The sequence below is a fragment of the Meles meles genome, chromosome 20 (genome assembly GCF_922984935.1).
Source record: "Meles meles chromosome 20, mMelMel3.1 paternal haplotype, whole genome shotgun sequence".
NCBI lineage: Eukaryota > Metazoa > Chordata > Mammalia > Carnivora > Mustelidae > Meles > Meles meles.
Genome location: NC_060085.1, coordinates 11,980,318 through 11,996,929, shown reverse-complemented (window position 1 = coordinate 11,996,929; position 16,612 = coordinate 11,980,318). Strand labels below are relative to the sequence as shown.

Sequence of the window (16,612 nt, the reverse complement as noted above, 5' to 3'; positions counted from 1 at the left end):
GCCAAGGAAGAGGAGTGTTGGAAAGAGAATGCTTCTTGCCTTACTAATTTTCCAGGAGCTGGGAGGGAATCTCTGGGAGATGACAATGGATATGGTTTTCAGGAGGAGGTGTTATAACTCGAAGTGAGGTTCAGGATCCAGTGGAAGTTTGATTGAGGTGGGAAGTGGTGAGTGGGCATTGGTTTATCAGTGGAAAATCTTGAGGTTTAAAATTGCAATTACATTTGCATAGGTATAATTAATGGGAGAAAGAAGTGTTTCAGTTGAAGATAGGAACAGAAACTCAGTTAAGTGAATATACTCTAAAGTTGTAGTAATAGAGGTAAAAATTCCACCCTGAGGGAAGTGAATTTAATGTTACTGCTGTGCCTTGTGCTGTGTTTTGGCTCACTTGCTTTAAGAAGGACAGGGACAGATAGAAAGAGGATCCGTATGAGGGTTGTGATGAAAGAAAGGCTGGATGCCATTTGGCCTTGGGAAGAGAAGATTTTTAGGGGAGTGGTGGGAGTTGCCTCTAAACAACCATGGGGGCAGAGAGAGCAATTGAAAGACAGCCCCTCCCTGCCCTTTCTACTTTTATTGCAGATAGAGCCGTTTCCGAAGGGTGCTTTGGATTTCGGGATTCACTTTCCTTGGTTTTCCTTCCTGAACCAGCTCTGCTTCCGCCATCCGCCGGGTCACCTGCAGCAAGAGATGTGGTCAGATTGGGGCTGGGTCCCTAGGGGTGCTGGTGTGGTGGGCCTATAAGGAGAAGGTTGGGGAACAAGGGAGGTGGGTCTCCATGTCCTAAAATGGGAGACTTTATTGCCTCATCCTATGCCGTAATCTTTATCAAATCATTGGTTGGACATTCTTGTTATGTTTTTTTCTAATCCACCATAAGAGCATATAATCATTAGAAGGAAAAAAAGTTTGCTCAACCCATGATTAAACCTATGGGTTTTTTTTTTTTTTTTTTTGTGTTCCTAGACCTTTTTTTTTTTTTTATTTTATTTATTTTTTCAGTGTAACAGTATTCATTCTTTTTGCACAACACCCAGTGCTCCATGCAAAATGTGCCCTCCCCATTACCCACCACCTGTTCCCCCAACCTCCCACCCCTGACCCTTCAAAACCCTCAAAACCTATGGGTTTTGTTTATAGAAATTTATCTGTATTTCATCTAAATTATCTCAAATACTCTGATGTTTAGAATTTCCTGCTTTGGAAACTCATCGCTAGGACGTGGGTATCTTAGTTTCTGTGTTGGGACCTAGATTGGATTTGGGGCTGGGGGGCAGGAGAGGGGGAAAACACAGGTTTAGAAGAGGCTCAGACTACCTGCTTGGTCTGGGTGAGGATTCCAGGTACCTTGTCCCAACTCACCTCTGTCAGAAGCTCCAGGATGGGTCCTTTCCTCTCTGTGAACACATCAACTAGGGTCTGGATGAAGCAGGAGCCCTCTTTGTCATGTCTGTATGAGATATACCCTAAGGAATTCAGAGAAGAGGGCTCAGGAGAGCTCCAATGGGAGTGAGAAGATTGGCAAGAGGCTGTGGAAGAGGGTGTGTCCTGGAGTAGCCCAGGGGTCAAGGGTTAGGAGTGGTGTGCAAGGAGGAGGAGCCGGAGGTCACCCTCTGTCGGCTGGGAGCGCATACCCTCCACTGTTGAGTAGACGTGGAGGATGTCTGTGTATGTCGGGATGGTCTCGGGACTGTCCTTAGTGATCATTACAATATCACCACCACTTACTGTTTCACCAGGGTCCCTTTGTTCTGAAAAGTCAAGAAGAGGAAAAGGCAAAGTCAGAGAAAAAGATGGGGCTAGGAGGTCACCATGAGACAGACTGGCACATCAAGGGGCTGGGGCTCTGGATCTAGGGTTAGGTTGGATTAGGAATACAAATGCCATGTTCTTGGCTTTGTCCCCACCTCCTCGACAGGCCTGAACGATGTACACCTTAGGCTTGGCTCGCAGGGCCCGGCAGTTCTTGTTGTTCAGAACTTCGAAAAGGTTTTCCAATTCCACTGTTTGTCCGTCCTCCCCCTCGAGTTGACCTTCTAACCCATGTGCCATGAGCACCACAAAAGCACAGCTGATGGGGTCATCCCGAGCATCCATGGCCTGCTGAAAATTGTCCAGCTCTTCCTGGAATTGCTGGAGTGGAGGAATGACCAGACTTAGGGGTGGCCCTAGAGCTCCCAACTGGTCCAGCCCTCTCCCTCATTGGCCTGGGACTGGCAGCACAATACCTGGGCGGTGGGGTCTCTCTTCATGGTGCTCTCAAATCCCAGCTGCTGGAACATGCGTTCCAGAGCATCCAGGTCTGCCTCTGAACCTTCCCGGGCTTTGGTGACGCACAGTGTCAGGGCCAAGCGGGTGCCTGACATGTCGTATACCTCCTGGGCCAAGAGTTGACAAAAGTCATCAGAGGGATGAGGAAGTCAAGGAGAGGCAGAGGATGTGGTCCAAAGAGGTGTGGGGTTTGGGTGGCTGGGTAAAATACAGGATGCCCAGTTACATTCAAATTTCAAATAAAAATAGTTTTTTTTTTTTTTTTTTGGTATGAGTATATCCCCAATATAGCATGGGATATATTTACAATATAAGATTACTTGTTGTCAATGTGAAATGCAAATTTGAGTGGACATCCTTTATTTTAATTTGCCAAACCTGGTCATTTAACCTGGGTCTGGCTCTGTGAGAAGTGGGCAAGTCACTGCTCCCATCGGAGTCTCAGTTTTCAAACATAGACAGTGTTGACCGGGGATTGTGAAAGTCCCTTCCAGCTATCACACTGGTGGCTTTGGCTCTCTCTCTGTCCTTTCCAAGAGTGTTATGAGCATCACTCCCTCTTATAAAGAGGTCTCAGAATTTCTGAGGATAATACTGAGATCCCACCTTGTTTTGTCTGAGGAAGAAGAGTATTGGGACCAAAATTTCTTTTCTTATCTTCACTATCAACCATAGTGATAAGAAATTGATTGTGAAGACAGATACACCAGGGCTCCCCGCCCCAACTTGGTTTCCATCTGTTCTTTTCTCCATCTGAATGATCACAGAGCACCTTCTAGCTCTGAACCCACATCATGATTTTCACCCTCTCCATTATCTCTGAAACATTAAGCTCCTCACCTTCTCTCTATCCAGGTGCTCCCACCCCTCTCCCCCAAACTGCACCCAGCCCACCTCCTCCAAAGGCCGAGGGTTGCTCATGTTTCCTCTGATTCTCAGCCTGGTTCTCAGCACTCTTGGCTGATCCTGGGGGGTCAAGAGAAGATAGTTTGAAGGTCTCCAAGGGAAGGCAGAGGGGCTTAGGGAACAGGCTAGTTTCTCTATCCAGATTTTTGTGACTAAATAGAAACCCAGTGTGGGAAGTTGGTTCCTGGTCAGAGCTGGGTAAGAGATGACAGTCCATGAAGCATGGCTTCTCTAGTGTGACACTCCAGTGGTGTCGTCCGTCCTTGGAAGCTCCCAGAACTCTTGCTAGGCCCTCCGTAAAAGTCCCATCCCCCTGGATTTTTTCCTATCCCTTCCTCAGGACAGTTACCAGCTTGTGATAGACTGGAATTCCACCCCCCTCAAAGTACATGGACTGATGAAGGGGAAAACAGCCCCTTGTACTCCCCTCTGCTGCTCAGGAGCTGACTGGCTAGGGAGACATCAACAGGGAGATGCCCTGGGATTGGGCTTAAAAAGACTATGTCATCAAAGTGGGGAACACCGTTTTGGAACTGTCCCAGCTTGTCTCTAATCCAAATAGGTCAATCCACCTCCCTCCCTCTGCCTTGAGCCTGACCATCTGTCTGAGTTCTTCATTCTCATTTCTGAGTTCAGTTTTATTCTCTGGCTGAACAAAATGACTTCTGTTATATTATTGGTGTTCTCTCATCATATCTTATACTTTCCCTTCAGTCTGGAATGTGTCTCTACTAGAGAAGAACCTTCTCTGTGAATTTGGATGGCATCAGGTCTGCTATGCCTTCCCCCTGCCATCTACTCATCCATCCTTCTATCTATCTATCCATCCATCCATGCATGCATCCATCTATCTATCTATCTATCTATCTATCTATCCAGCAAATATTTTCTGGGTGCCTATTAATTGCCAGCCACTGGGAATAGACTGTGTAAGACAGACATGCTTCTTCCCCTCATGTAGCTCTAATCTATGACAGAAATGAATATTAAATCTCTCTTGTTCTCAGGGTGTCTAGGTGGACACCCTGACTGTGTGACTCTCAGTGAAGTGTGTGACTCTTGATCTTGGGGTTGTAAATTCAAGCCCCATGTTGGATGTAGAGATTTCTTAAAAATAAAATCTTTAAAAAAACTATTTTGTTCTCTCTTACACACACACACACACACACACACACACACACACACACACACACACACACAGGATCCAGTGTAGTAAGGAAAGAGGACTCAAACACCGTGAGAAAGAAAGTGAAAGGGGCATGGTTTTTGGAGCCAAATAAATCGAATCAAGTCTTGCCCCTGCCCCTTCCTAGCTGTGTAAACTTGCGTATCTTATTCTCCTCTCCGACTCAATTTTCCCATCTGATAAGGACCTTAAAGGAACACTAGATGCCTTACAGCAATGGCACAACAAAGGAGGTTTTATGATCCCTGTTAACCCACTGGAAGTTGCCTCTCCATTCTCCAGACTGTCAGAGACTTGCATGTTTATACTTGTGTGACAGTAGTGCTTTTGGTTCTTATTCTAGTGGCTGAACTGGAAGCTCAGTTTTTAGGACTGATAGCCTAATTTCTTTATCTCTGTTTCCATCAGGGTCACCAGGGTGGGAATGGGCACCGAGGTGGTAGCTGAGGAAATCTGTCGAGTAAGCAAATAATAAACAAATGAACAAATAAAGAAAGGAGGGGTAGATGGATGAATGGATGGATAGAACTATCTTTAGTTTTGCCAGAACTGGCCAGAGCATCCATTCATGCAGGGAGAGGGAGAGAATAAGAGAGAGGGAGAGGAGAAAAGAGAAGAGGAGAAGAGAGGAGAAGAGAGGGGAGAGAGAGAGAGAGAGAGAGAGAGGACTAGTACCTGCCAAATCACTTACTGACTCTAGAGATTGCTGCTCCTTAAAGCCAGTCCAAGTCTCGCCACTCTGCTAGCTGCCAACAGGGCTAGGCACCGAGGAGGGGTCAAGTCCACCTGCTGACCTTGGAGATGGGGCTGACAGCGTTTCTGCTGAGAGACCTGTGTATAAATGGGCAGCACAGCCATCTGGCCCTTTATTGCAAGCGAGTTTTCTGTCACTCAAGAAACCTCATGGTGGGAGGGACACACCTTTGGCACAGACTTGGTGAGGAGATGGAACCAAACGCCCATGAAATGAGTCATGGCAATGCTTAACCAACACTCCCCTGGCTAAGGAGGCTGAGGTGGAGCATTCAAATCAGCCGGGTCTTTTATGTCAGCCCACCCACAAAGCAACACTTGGGTCCAGCTCATCTGGCTACCATCAATCCATCATTTCTATCATTATGCCCTCTACCATCCCTTCTACATGCAACTGGGCAGATAATACCAACTTCACTTGTTTATTACTTCATCAAGTGTTCAACAGTCCCAAGAGCTCAGCATTGTAGCTCCCACTTTGCAGACGAGGGAACTGAGACTCATAGAAGTGAAATGACTGCCCTAGGTCACCCAACTAATGACTGGCACAATTGGTATTCAGCAACAGTGGGTCTGGTCCATCTGCATGATCAGACGCAACTGCTATCTTCTCTTCCTCATGACCTTCCTCCTAGATTCTCTTTCAGCCTTAATTTCAGTTCACTTTATTTTATGCTTTGCTAGCAGATTTAAAGAGATATAATTCACATAACTATACAATTCACCCATTGAGAGTGTATAATCCAGTGGTTTTTACTGTACTCAATGCTGTGCAATCATCACCACTGCCTGTTTTAGAACATTTTCATCACCTCAAAAAGAACCCTGTACCCTTTAGTTATTATCCCCAATCTTTCCCCGCAGCCCTCAGCAACCAGATTTGTTTTCTGTCTTTGTAGATCTTCTTGTTCTGGACATTCCACATGAATGGGATATGTGTGTGTGTGTGTGTGTGTGTGTGTGTGTGTGTGTTTGTATTTTATTTCTTTCACTTAGCATTTATTTAAGTTTTATACACGTTATAACATGTGTCAGTACATCACTTCTTTTTTATGGCTGAATAACATTCCATTCTATGAATATACCTCATGTTGTTTATCTGTTCATCAATTAATGGGTATTTGGGTTGTTTTCACCTTTTGGCTAGTATTAGTGATTTTGCTATAAGCATTAGTATGTATATAAGTCTTAGTGTGGCTGTATGTTTTCATTTCTCTTGGGTTTATACCTAGGAGTGGAATATTCAAACAATACTGAAATGTATTCAGCAAAACCAGAACATTCAATGAAATGCTGCAGCCATCATGGAAAACATACGGTTGTTCCTCAAAAAAGTAAATGGAGAATTACCGTTTGATACAGCAATTCCAGTTCTGTGTATATACACAAAATAATTGGAAACAGGATTTCAAATAGTTATTTGTACACCAGTGTTCAACAGCAACATTTTTTTGCAATAGATAAAAAAAGGAAACAACTCAAATGTTCACCAGTGGATGAATGTATAGACAAAATGTGGTGCATCCATGCAATGGGGTCTTGCTTACCTTAAAAAGGAAGGACATTCTGACACAGGCTACAACATGGATGAAACTTGAGGACATTATTCTAAGTGGAATAAGCCAACCAAAAAAAAGGACAAATACTGTCTGATTCCACTGATTTTTATTTATTTATTTATTTATTTTTAAAAGATTATTTATTTATTTATTTATTTGACAGACAGAGATCACAAGTAGGCAGAGAGGCAGGCAAAGAAAGAGGAAGGGAAGCAGACTCACTGCTTCGCAGAGAGCCCGATGCGGGGCTCAATCGCAGGACCCTTGTATCATGACCTGAGCTGAAAGCAGAGGCTTTAATCTACTGAGCCACCCAGGCTCTCCTCCACTTATTTTTAAAAGAGATTTTATTTATTTATTAGACAGAGAGAGAGAGAGAGAGAGCGCGAGCGAGCATAAGAAGTGGTGTGACAGGCAGAGGGAGAGGGAGAAGCAGGCTCCTTGCTGAGCAGGGAGCCTGGTTCAGGGCTCTATCCTAGGATGCTGGGATCATGAGCTGAGGCAAAGGCAGACGCTTAACCAAATGAGCCACCCAGATGCCCCTATGTGATTCCACTTACATGAAATTCCTAGAGTAGCAAATTCACAGCTGGAGAAAGTAGAATGGTGGGCACCAGGGGCCAGGGGACTGGGAGTAGGGAGTTAGTGTTAACAGGGGCAGAGTTTCAGTTTTGCCAGATGACAAAATTCTGGAGATGGATGGTGGTGAAAACTGCACAACTATGAGGATATACTTAATGCCACTAAACCGCACACTTAAAAATGGTTAAATGGTAAGTTTATGTTATGTATATCTACCACAATAACAAAAATAAAAAAAAACCTGAAACATTCTCATGCTCCTGTTTGTTCCTTTTGTTTCAAGATAACGCAGCACCAGATTGGGTAGTTTTTCTCCAAATCCCCATGTCTGCCTTGATTTATATGCTTACAGCTGTTTGTTGTATACACGTTGGCTCATTTCACCAAATTATTCTGTTACTTGCTTTGTTCACTTAATTATATGTCTGGGTCATCATTCCACATCACTCCACTCATTTTTGATTTTCTTTAAAAAATTTTTTCATTAAGGGGCACCTGGGGGGCTCAGTGAGGTAAGCACCTGCCTTTGGCTTAGGTCAGATCTCAGGGTCCTGGGATGGTGTGCCATGTCAGGCTCCCTGCTGAGTGGGGAATCTGCTTCTCCCTCTCCTTCTGGCTCTTCCCCTGCTTATGTGATTTCTCTCTCTGTCAAATAAATAAAAGAAAATTTTTTTATTATTAACATATAATGTATTATTTGTTTCAGGGTACAGGTCTATGATTCATCAGTCTTACACAATGCCCAGCACTTACCACAACACAAATAATGTCCATCAAATAATTACAATCTTTGAAATTTTTTTTCTTTGAAAAATAACCTATATGCAGAAAAGAGCACAAATCAAAAATGTGCATGCAACTCGATGAATTTTCACACATTGAACACACGAGGACCTTGCAACCAGGACCCAATCAAGGAAAAGAATGTGAACAGCTCCCCACTCTGGATTTCCTGTCCTGCTTCCCCAAAACACTATCTTGATATAGAACACTATAGATTAACTTCTGCTTTTGGGACTTTATATAAGTGGAATCACATGATATGTTCTCTTTTGGGATCTGGCTTCTTCTCAGTGACAAAGAGAAAACCCTGAAAGAAGCTTGGGACAAGAGGTCTGTAACATACAATGGTAGAAATATTAGATTGGCAGCAGACATATCCACAGAGACCTGGCAGGCCAGAAAGGACTGGCATGATATATTCACAGCAGTAAATGAGAAAAATATGCAGCCAAGAATATTATATCCAGCTAGGCTGTCATTGAAAATAGAAGGAGAGATAAAAAGCTTCTAGGACAAACAAAAACTAAAGGATTTACAAACACCAAACCAGTCTTACAGGGAATATTGAAAGGGGTCCTCTAAGTAGAGAGAGCCTAAAAGTAACAGACCAAAAAGGAACAAAGACAATATACAGTAGCAGTCACCTTACAGGCAATACAATGGCACTAAATTCATATCTCTCAATAGTTACCCTGAATATAAATGGGCTAAGTGTCCCAATCAAAAGACACAGGGCATCAGAATGGATTAAAAAGCAAGACCCATCAATATGCTGTCTGCAAGAAACTCATTTTAGACCCAAAGACCTCCAGATTTGAAGTGAGGGGGTGGAAAACAATTTACCATGCTAACAGACATCAAAGAAAGCTGGGATGGCAATTCTTATATCAGATAAATTAAATTTTAAGCCAAAGACTATAATAAGAGATGAGGAAGGACACTATATCATACTTAAAGGGCCTATCCAACAAGAAGATCTAACAATTTTAAATATCTATGACCCTAACACAGGAGCAGCCAATTATATAAACCAATTAATAAAATCAAAGAAACACTTCGACAATAATACAATACTAATAGGGGACTTTAACATGCCCTCGCTGAAATGGACAGATCATTTAAGCAAAAGATCAACAAGGAAATAAAGGCTTTAAATTCATCTGGCTTTATTCACTCCAACATTATGTTTGTGAAATTCAATCTTTTTTGAATGTGGCTAGAGATCCTCCATCTTATTGCTTTATAACAGTATTTTTATTTCTTCATTATTCTCTCCTAATAAGAAGCCATTTTAGACATTTTTCCCAATTGTCTATCTGTGGTATTCAAGTGCATGGAGGGACAATTGGGAAAATTGTTTATCTATCTATGTGTCAATCACATATATACCTATTTCTATCTATAGGTCTATATTGTATTTATATCTGTATATTTTTTATTTCCCCCAAGTCAATTTTGCTCCTATGGGGGTAAAATATTACTCTCACTGAGGATGCATATTTTATAGCATTCTGCTTATTTATCCAATTTGTTATTAATGGACATTTGGGTAGTTTCTGTTTTTTTTTCTTTCCGATTATGAGCCATGTTACTATGTACATCTAGTATATGCCTTTTAACAAACATATGTACACATTTCTATTGGGTATCCACTTATAAGTGAAAGCGCTGGATAATAGAGAATATATATGTATAACTTCAGTAGTCATTGCCAGATCATTTCCTAAAGGGTTGTACCACTTTTCACCCTCCCACTAGCAGTCCCCAAGGGTTCCAAATCCAAGCCAACACCTGGTATTTTCTTTTTTCTTCTTTTTTTTTTTTTCATTTTAGCCACTCTAGTGCATATGTTGCATCATTGGTTTTATAAACTGCACAATATCCCATAGAATAGATGGGCAGTAATTTTTTAAGTAATTTCCCAGATGATTGGACATTCTAGTGTTTCTAGTTTTTTCTCTTTTGTTGAGGCAAATAACCTTGCTATTTGACATGAACAACCTCTCCAGGCACAAGATTGAGCTTTTTCTGGAGGAGAAGTTCCTACAGGTGGAATTACTGGTTTAAAGAGCATAAAGAATCAACAATCTTGCTGAATTTTGGCTGCTAGTTTGCCTTCTCAAAAGGATTTAACAATTTGCTTTCCATCTCAAATAATATATGACAGTGTGCCCATATCCCTGCATCATCAATAATATAAGATATTCCTATAAGCTTCAGTTTCCTTTTACAAGAAAAGAAGACCTACTTTCTAGGACTGCTGAGAGATTCAGAGATAGCCTATATGTAAAACACTCAGCAATGTTCCTTCTTAGCATATACGAGGATGCTATGTTTTCCTTCTTTTCTATCATCCCCTCTTCCTTTTCCTGGTGCTCCTCCTCCTTCACTTAATTTATTCAACAAATATTTATTGGGTATTGTATCTGATCCCAGGCCAATTTTGGTAAATAAAACTCAGTAGTCTTTGTCTTTGTGAAGATTACAATCTTATCTTCATTGTCACAATAGCATCCACAGATCTTGCAAAATGCCTCATCCCTAGCCTTGTCATAAATATTAATTACCGAATATGTCCCAATCATGAGCTTTCTGTGCAAGGTAGGGCTTGGGGGCTTTGTAAGTCATGTAGGGAAGCATCCCCTCCCATGTTTCTTCACAATGACCCAAGTAAGGTTTGGCCATTCCAAAAGGGAATAGGACAACACAGCTGGGAATACATGGAATCATCTGTGGAGGTGACCTGGGAGTCATACTATCACCTTATTCTGTGATGGAGTAAAAAGCACACATTGTTCATTGGAAGAGAAATGAAAACCAGGGAAAGACCTAATCAAACAGGACCCAACATCCCATCCTCATCTCAGACCAAACATTTTAGTTGAGCTATACTTCTGCCACCTTTTGGCTTCTTGAAATCTCATTCTTTATAGAGTCTGGTGAGATAAGAAGACCGGGAGATCTTAGGGGAAAGAATTGAGAATGTGGGTGTTTGCAATGATGTGCTGGAAAACGTTTAAAATAACTGGGTTGTTCTAAACAAACAAGTAAGCAAGCAAGCAAAGAAACAATACAAAGCAAGAAAAAAAGTCCTGATTTTCAGTGCTTGTTAATTTCCATCATGTAAATATTCCCATGGTGGCTGATTTCAAGTTATCAACACAGCATCACTGAATATGAAGCTGGGAAGAGCTGGTTTCAGCCCACCACTGAGTGTCTTAGAGAGACTCCATAAGAGGGCCCAGTTCCCTGAATTTCCATTGACTGATGAATGGATAAAGAAGTTGTGGTATACATATATAATGGAAACTTTCCATTTGGAATAATGTGGATGGAGCTAGAATGTATTATGCTAAGTGAATTAAGTCAACCAGAGAAAGACAAATACCCTATGATTTCACTCATACGTGATTTTAAGAAACAAAACAGATGAGCAAAGGAGAAGGAGAAAAAAGGGAGAGAGGAAAGCAAGCCAAAAGACACTCTTACTGATAGAGAATATACTGAGGCTTCCTGGAGGGAAGGTGGGTAGGGGTTGGGTTAAACAGGTGATGGGCATTAGGGAGAGCACATGTAATGTAATGAACACTGAGTGTTATGTGTAAGTGATGAATCACTAAATTCTACTCCTGAAACCAGTATTCTACTATATATTAACTGACTAGAATTTATTTATTTTTATTTTTATTTTTTGATGCAGTGTTCCAAGATTCATTGTTTATGTACACACCCAGTACTCCATGCAGTACGTTCCCTCCTTAATACCCACTCCCAGGCTCACACATCCCCCAACTCTCCTTCCCTCTAAAACCCTCAGTTTGTTTCTCAGAGTCCACAGTCTCTCATGGTTCATCTCTCCCTCCAATTTCCCCCAATTTACTTTTCCTTTCCTTCTCCTAATGTCCTCTGTTTTATTCCTTATGCTCCATGAGTAAGTGAAACCATATGAAAATTGACTTTCTCTGCTTGAGTTATTTCACTCAGCATAATCTCCTTCCATCCTATCCATGTTGATGCAAAAGTTGGGTATTCATCTTTTCTGATGACTGAGTAATATTCCATTGTATATATGGACCACGTCTTCTTTATCCACTCATCTGTTGAAGGGCATCTCGCCTCTTTCCACAGTTTGGCAATTGTGGCCATTGTTGCTATGAACATTGGGGTACAGATGGCCCTTTTTCCCACTACATCTGTGTCTTTGGGGTAAATACCCAGTAGTGCAATTGCTGGGTTATAGGGTAGCCCTATTTTTAATTTTTTTGAGGAATCTCCAACTTGGATTCCCACCAACAGTGTAAGAGGGTTCCCCTTTCTCCTCATCCTCTCCATCACTTGTTTCCTGCCTTGTTAATCTTTGCCATTCTAGTTGGTGTAAGGTGATATCTCAATGTGGCTTTGATTTGAATTTCCCTGATGGCTATTGATGATGAACATTTTTTCATGTAAACTGACTAGGATTTAAATAAAATTTTGAAGAAATAAAAAACAAAGGAGGATCCAGCTCAAATGGCCAGGTTTGAAAAGCATATGTCCTGAGGCACCCCTTCTTCATAGAAGCAGGTGGATCCAGTCCTGGGGGGCGGGACCATGTCACTTAGAGTTAGATAGGCGAATAAGAAGGAAGAGATGGATAGATGAATGCTCTGTGATGTCCATTTGTCTCCTAAAATGAGGAATGGCAGAAATAGTTCCTCATCAATTCTTCATCAGTACACCAACGACAAGACTTAATTAAGAAGGTCCTAGCTTTTCTGATAAGACATACATATTTACACAGTATCAGTGTGCAAAAGAAGGATGTGTCACTATGGGCCTTAGTAACTCTGAGTTATTTAATCAACTAGTTAAATTAATTATATTAATCAGAGTTATCCAACAATTAGTTATCCAGAGGAAAACAACCTGGTGTAAAGACTCTGTGAAGGGATGCATGCCTAAAGGTTATAGGCTTGCAGGTTGGCTTCCCAGAGGAGCTGGCATTTCATCCAATACCTGAGGAATGAATAAGTGCTTTCTAAGGTGGACATCTGGGAGAAGCAGCCCAGGCAGAGGGAACCTAGCTTGGGAAATAGCGGAGGTAAAGGAGACGACTTGGTGGCTTCAAGGTACCATGCTTTCTCCCATGTCACTGGAGAATCAAGTGTAAAGCATGGTGAGACATGAGTCCAGGTAGTAAGTCCAGGAAGAGATTGGGTAATGAATGGGTTTGAATACACTCTAGGGAGTCTGGATTTTTTGGGTTGAGGGGAGACTGATCATCCTTAATTTGACCAGAACTTATGGGTTTTCTGGGATGTGGGGATTTCAGTACTAAAAAACCTGCAAAATCAGTTGGTCCCCTATCAGATAGGGAGCCATTGAGGAATTCTCAGCCGGGGAGTGATAACCACTTCTTTTGGTTGTTAAAAGATCAATTGATTGTCTTCAATTGATAAATTGGTAAATTGGTTGTCTTCAATTGGTAAAATGAAGTTTCTGTAAGAGGCCATCTCTGAATCCTTCCTGGACCAGGTCAGATCCCAATTTCCATGGCTCCATCCACTTCTCCTGGGCATTTAGATTGCTCTTATAATGATGCCAATTTGATGTCTGTCCTCCAAGGAGACAAGCTGGCTAATGAGAGAGTGAGGCACCCAAGTAGCTTTTACTCAGCATCCAGCATGGCTCATGGAAATGTACAATAAATGTCTGTGAATTGAGAGAGAGTGCCTAGCATTGTCAGAATTGACCATCATGTTCCATAGTCCTACAGCATAAACTGGGAGTAATACCACCTCCCTCATCTAGACTGTAGTATGAAAACATCTAATATAAGACTTGGGGTGAGGGGCCCAAGAGTAGGTGTTCAAGAAATCTTTGTGGTGTGTGAATCAGAATGGTAAGGAGGAAAGGGTAAGTCACAGTGGACTGGTGTAACTGTTAGTTAATTAATCACTTAATTAAATCGATGAATTGTATTTATATTTACTAATTTAATAGTGCTCTAATTTTATTATTTGATGATATTGTTTTATTTTATGATGGTGAGCTGTCAGCATGGAGTTCTCATGGGGGACTTAGAGAGCCTGTAGACAGAGTTTAGGGTGACGAAAGGTGTGATGGTGGTACATCAGGCTGTGGGAGCCCTGAGAAGACCCTTGACCTGGCTCAGCACAGGGGATGGGGCTGAGCTGTCCTCACACTGCATTCCCATTCTGGTTGGTTGTCAGGTAAATCACAGCCTTTCTTAGCTGGAATTGCCTCACTTGTTAATACGTACTTGGAGAACTGTTCCAAGGAAGAAATAAAACAACTTCCGGAAAGTGACCAGATGTCACCTGGCCACTGGGCAGACACTGGGTTCAAACCTGTTTTTGGAGCCCTGGATACACAGCCTTCAGGGGTTACATCTAGGGCAACAATTCTCCATGGCTGCATCCTGGAATTACTTGGGAAGCTCTTATAATATAGATGCCTCGGTCCTCTTCTGGAAGATTCTGATTTAACTGATCAAGGTGGGGTCTTGATATTGGGCTTTTTTTTTTTTTTTGAGAGAGAGAGAGCATGTATGCACACACATTTGCACATTCCCCTGTGGGGATGGGGGCACAGAAGGAGAAGGAGAGAGAGAATCTTAAGCTGGGAATGGGGCCAGACATGGGGTTCGATTTCCCACCCTGAGATCATGACCTAAGTCAAAATCAAGAGTCAGGCGCTTAACCTACTGAGCCATGCCAGCACCCCTTGACATCAATATTTTTGGAAAGGAACCCAGGTCAATCGAAAGTGTTACAAGGTTGAAAACCATTGGTTTTCTGGGAAGGGACAGATAATAACTGAACAAATTAATAAACAAGATAATTTGGATGGTGACCCATGTTTAAAATGGAAGTAGACCAGATAGAGTGACCAAGAAGGACTACACATGGGGACAGAATGGTCAGGGAGGGATCTTGGAGGAGAGGACACTTGAGCCAGTCCTGGGAACTGGATGTGCTTCATTCACATGACCCCTTCCTCCTTCCCTTACACTCCTGCTTCTCCAGCACGGCTACACATTGGTGTCACTGAGCAGGTGTTAAAAATACAAATGTCTGGCTCCCATTCCCAGAGAGCTAATTTAGTGGGGCTCAGGATACATATATCATAATATTTATCATTGTAACCATTTTATTTTTATTTTTTTTTAAATTTTTTTGGAAAAGAAAAACAAGAAAGTGAGAATTATCTGTAATTACACTAGCCAGAGGTAATATCACTCTTTTTTTTTTTTTTCTTTTTTTTCTTTTTTTTTTCCCTTTTTATTAATTTTTTCAGCGTAACAGTATTCATTCTTTTTGCACAACACCCAGTGCTCCATGCAAAACGTGCCCTCCCCATCACCCACCACCTGTTCCCCCAACCTCCCACCCCTGACCCTTCAAAACCCTCAGGTTGTTTTTCAGAGTCCATAGTCTCTTATGGTTCGCCTCCCCTCCCCAATGTCCATAGCCCGCTCCCCCTCTCCCAATCCCACCTCCCCCCAGCAACCCCCAGTTTGTTTTGTGAGATTAAGAGTCATTTATGGTTTGTCTCCCTCCCAATCCCATCTTGTTTCATTTATTCTTCTCCTATCCCCCTACCCCCCCATGTTGCTTCTCCATGTCCTCATATCAGGGAGATCATATGATAGTTGTCTTTCTCCGATTGACTTATTTCACTAAGCATGATACGCTCTAGTTCCATCCACGTCGTCGCAAATGGCAAGATTTCATTTCTTTTGATGGCTGCATAGTATTCCATTGTGTATATATACCACATCTTCTTGATCCATTCATCTGTTGATGGACATCTAGGTTCTTTCCATAGTCTGGCTATTGTAGACATTGCTGCTATAAACATTCGGGTACACGTGCCCCTTCGGATCACTATGTTTGTATCTTTAGGGTAAATACCCAGTAGTGCAATTGCTGGGTCATAGGGTAGTTCTATTTTCAACATTTTGAGGAACCTCCATGCTGTTTTCCAGAGTGGTTGGACCAGCTTGCATTCCCACCAACAGTGGAGGAGGGTTCCCCTTTCTCCACATCCTCGCCAGCATCTGTCATTTCCTGACTTGTTAATTTTAGCCATTCTGACTGGTGTGAGGTGATATCTCATTGTGGTTTTGATTTGTATTTCCCTGATGCCGAGTGACGTGGAGCACTTTTTCATGTGTCTGTTGGCCATCTGGATGTCTTCTTTGCAGAAATGTCTGTTCATGTCCTCTGCCCATTTCTTGATTGGATTGTTTGTTCTTTGGATGTTGAGTTTGCTAAGTTCCTTATAGATTTTGGATACTAGCCCTTTATCTGATATGTCGTTTGCAAATATCTTCTCCCATTCTATCAGCTGTCTTTTGGTTTTGTTAACTGTTTCCTTTGCTGTGCAAAAGCTTTTGATCTTGATGAAATCCCAATAGTTCATTTTCGCCCTTGCTTCCCTTGCCTTTGCCGTTGTTCCTAGGAAGATGTTGCTGCGGCTGAGGTTGAAGAGGTTGCTGCCTGCGTTCTCCTCAAGGATTTTGATGGATTCCTTTCTCACATTGAGGTCCTTCATCCATTTGGAG

At 42.1% G+C, this 16,612-nt stretch overlaps 1 protein-coding gene across 1 annotated transcript; it reads right to left on the bottom strand.

Annotated features, from left to right (window-relative positions):
• Positions 1-576: 576 nt before the first annotated feature.
• Positions 577-3,195, bottom strand: CASP14 (caspase 14). Its single transcript, XM_045989712.1, has 6 exons — positions 3,169-3,195; positions 2,232-2,381; positions 1,911-2,136; positions 1,638-1,754; positions 1,366-1,469; positions 577-681 (listed from the first exon to the last, which is right to left on the bottom strand). The coding sequence occupies exons 1-6, from the start codon at positions 3,193-3,195 to the stop codon at positions 577-579; spliced, it is 729 nt and encodes a 242-aa protein (XP_045845668.1).
• Between the last annotated feature and the right edge of the window lie 13,417 nt (positions 3,196-16,612).

Bases quoted from the DNA above. Each gene is read 5' to 3' on its own strand.
- CASP14 (XM_045989712.1), bottom strand. From the start codon at position 3,195: ATGAGCAACCCTCGGCCTTTGGAGGAG. The intron at 2,382-3,168 runs GTGGGCTGGGTG...CTCTTGGCCCAG, and splicing joins ACCCTCGGCCTTTGGAGGAG to GAGGTATACGACATGTCAGG. The intron at 1,755-1,910 runs GTGGGGACAAAG...TTGACTTTTCAG, and splicing joins CGTTCAGGCCTGTCGAGGAG to AACAAAGGGACCCTGGTGAA.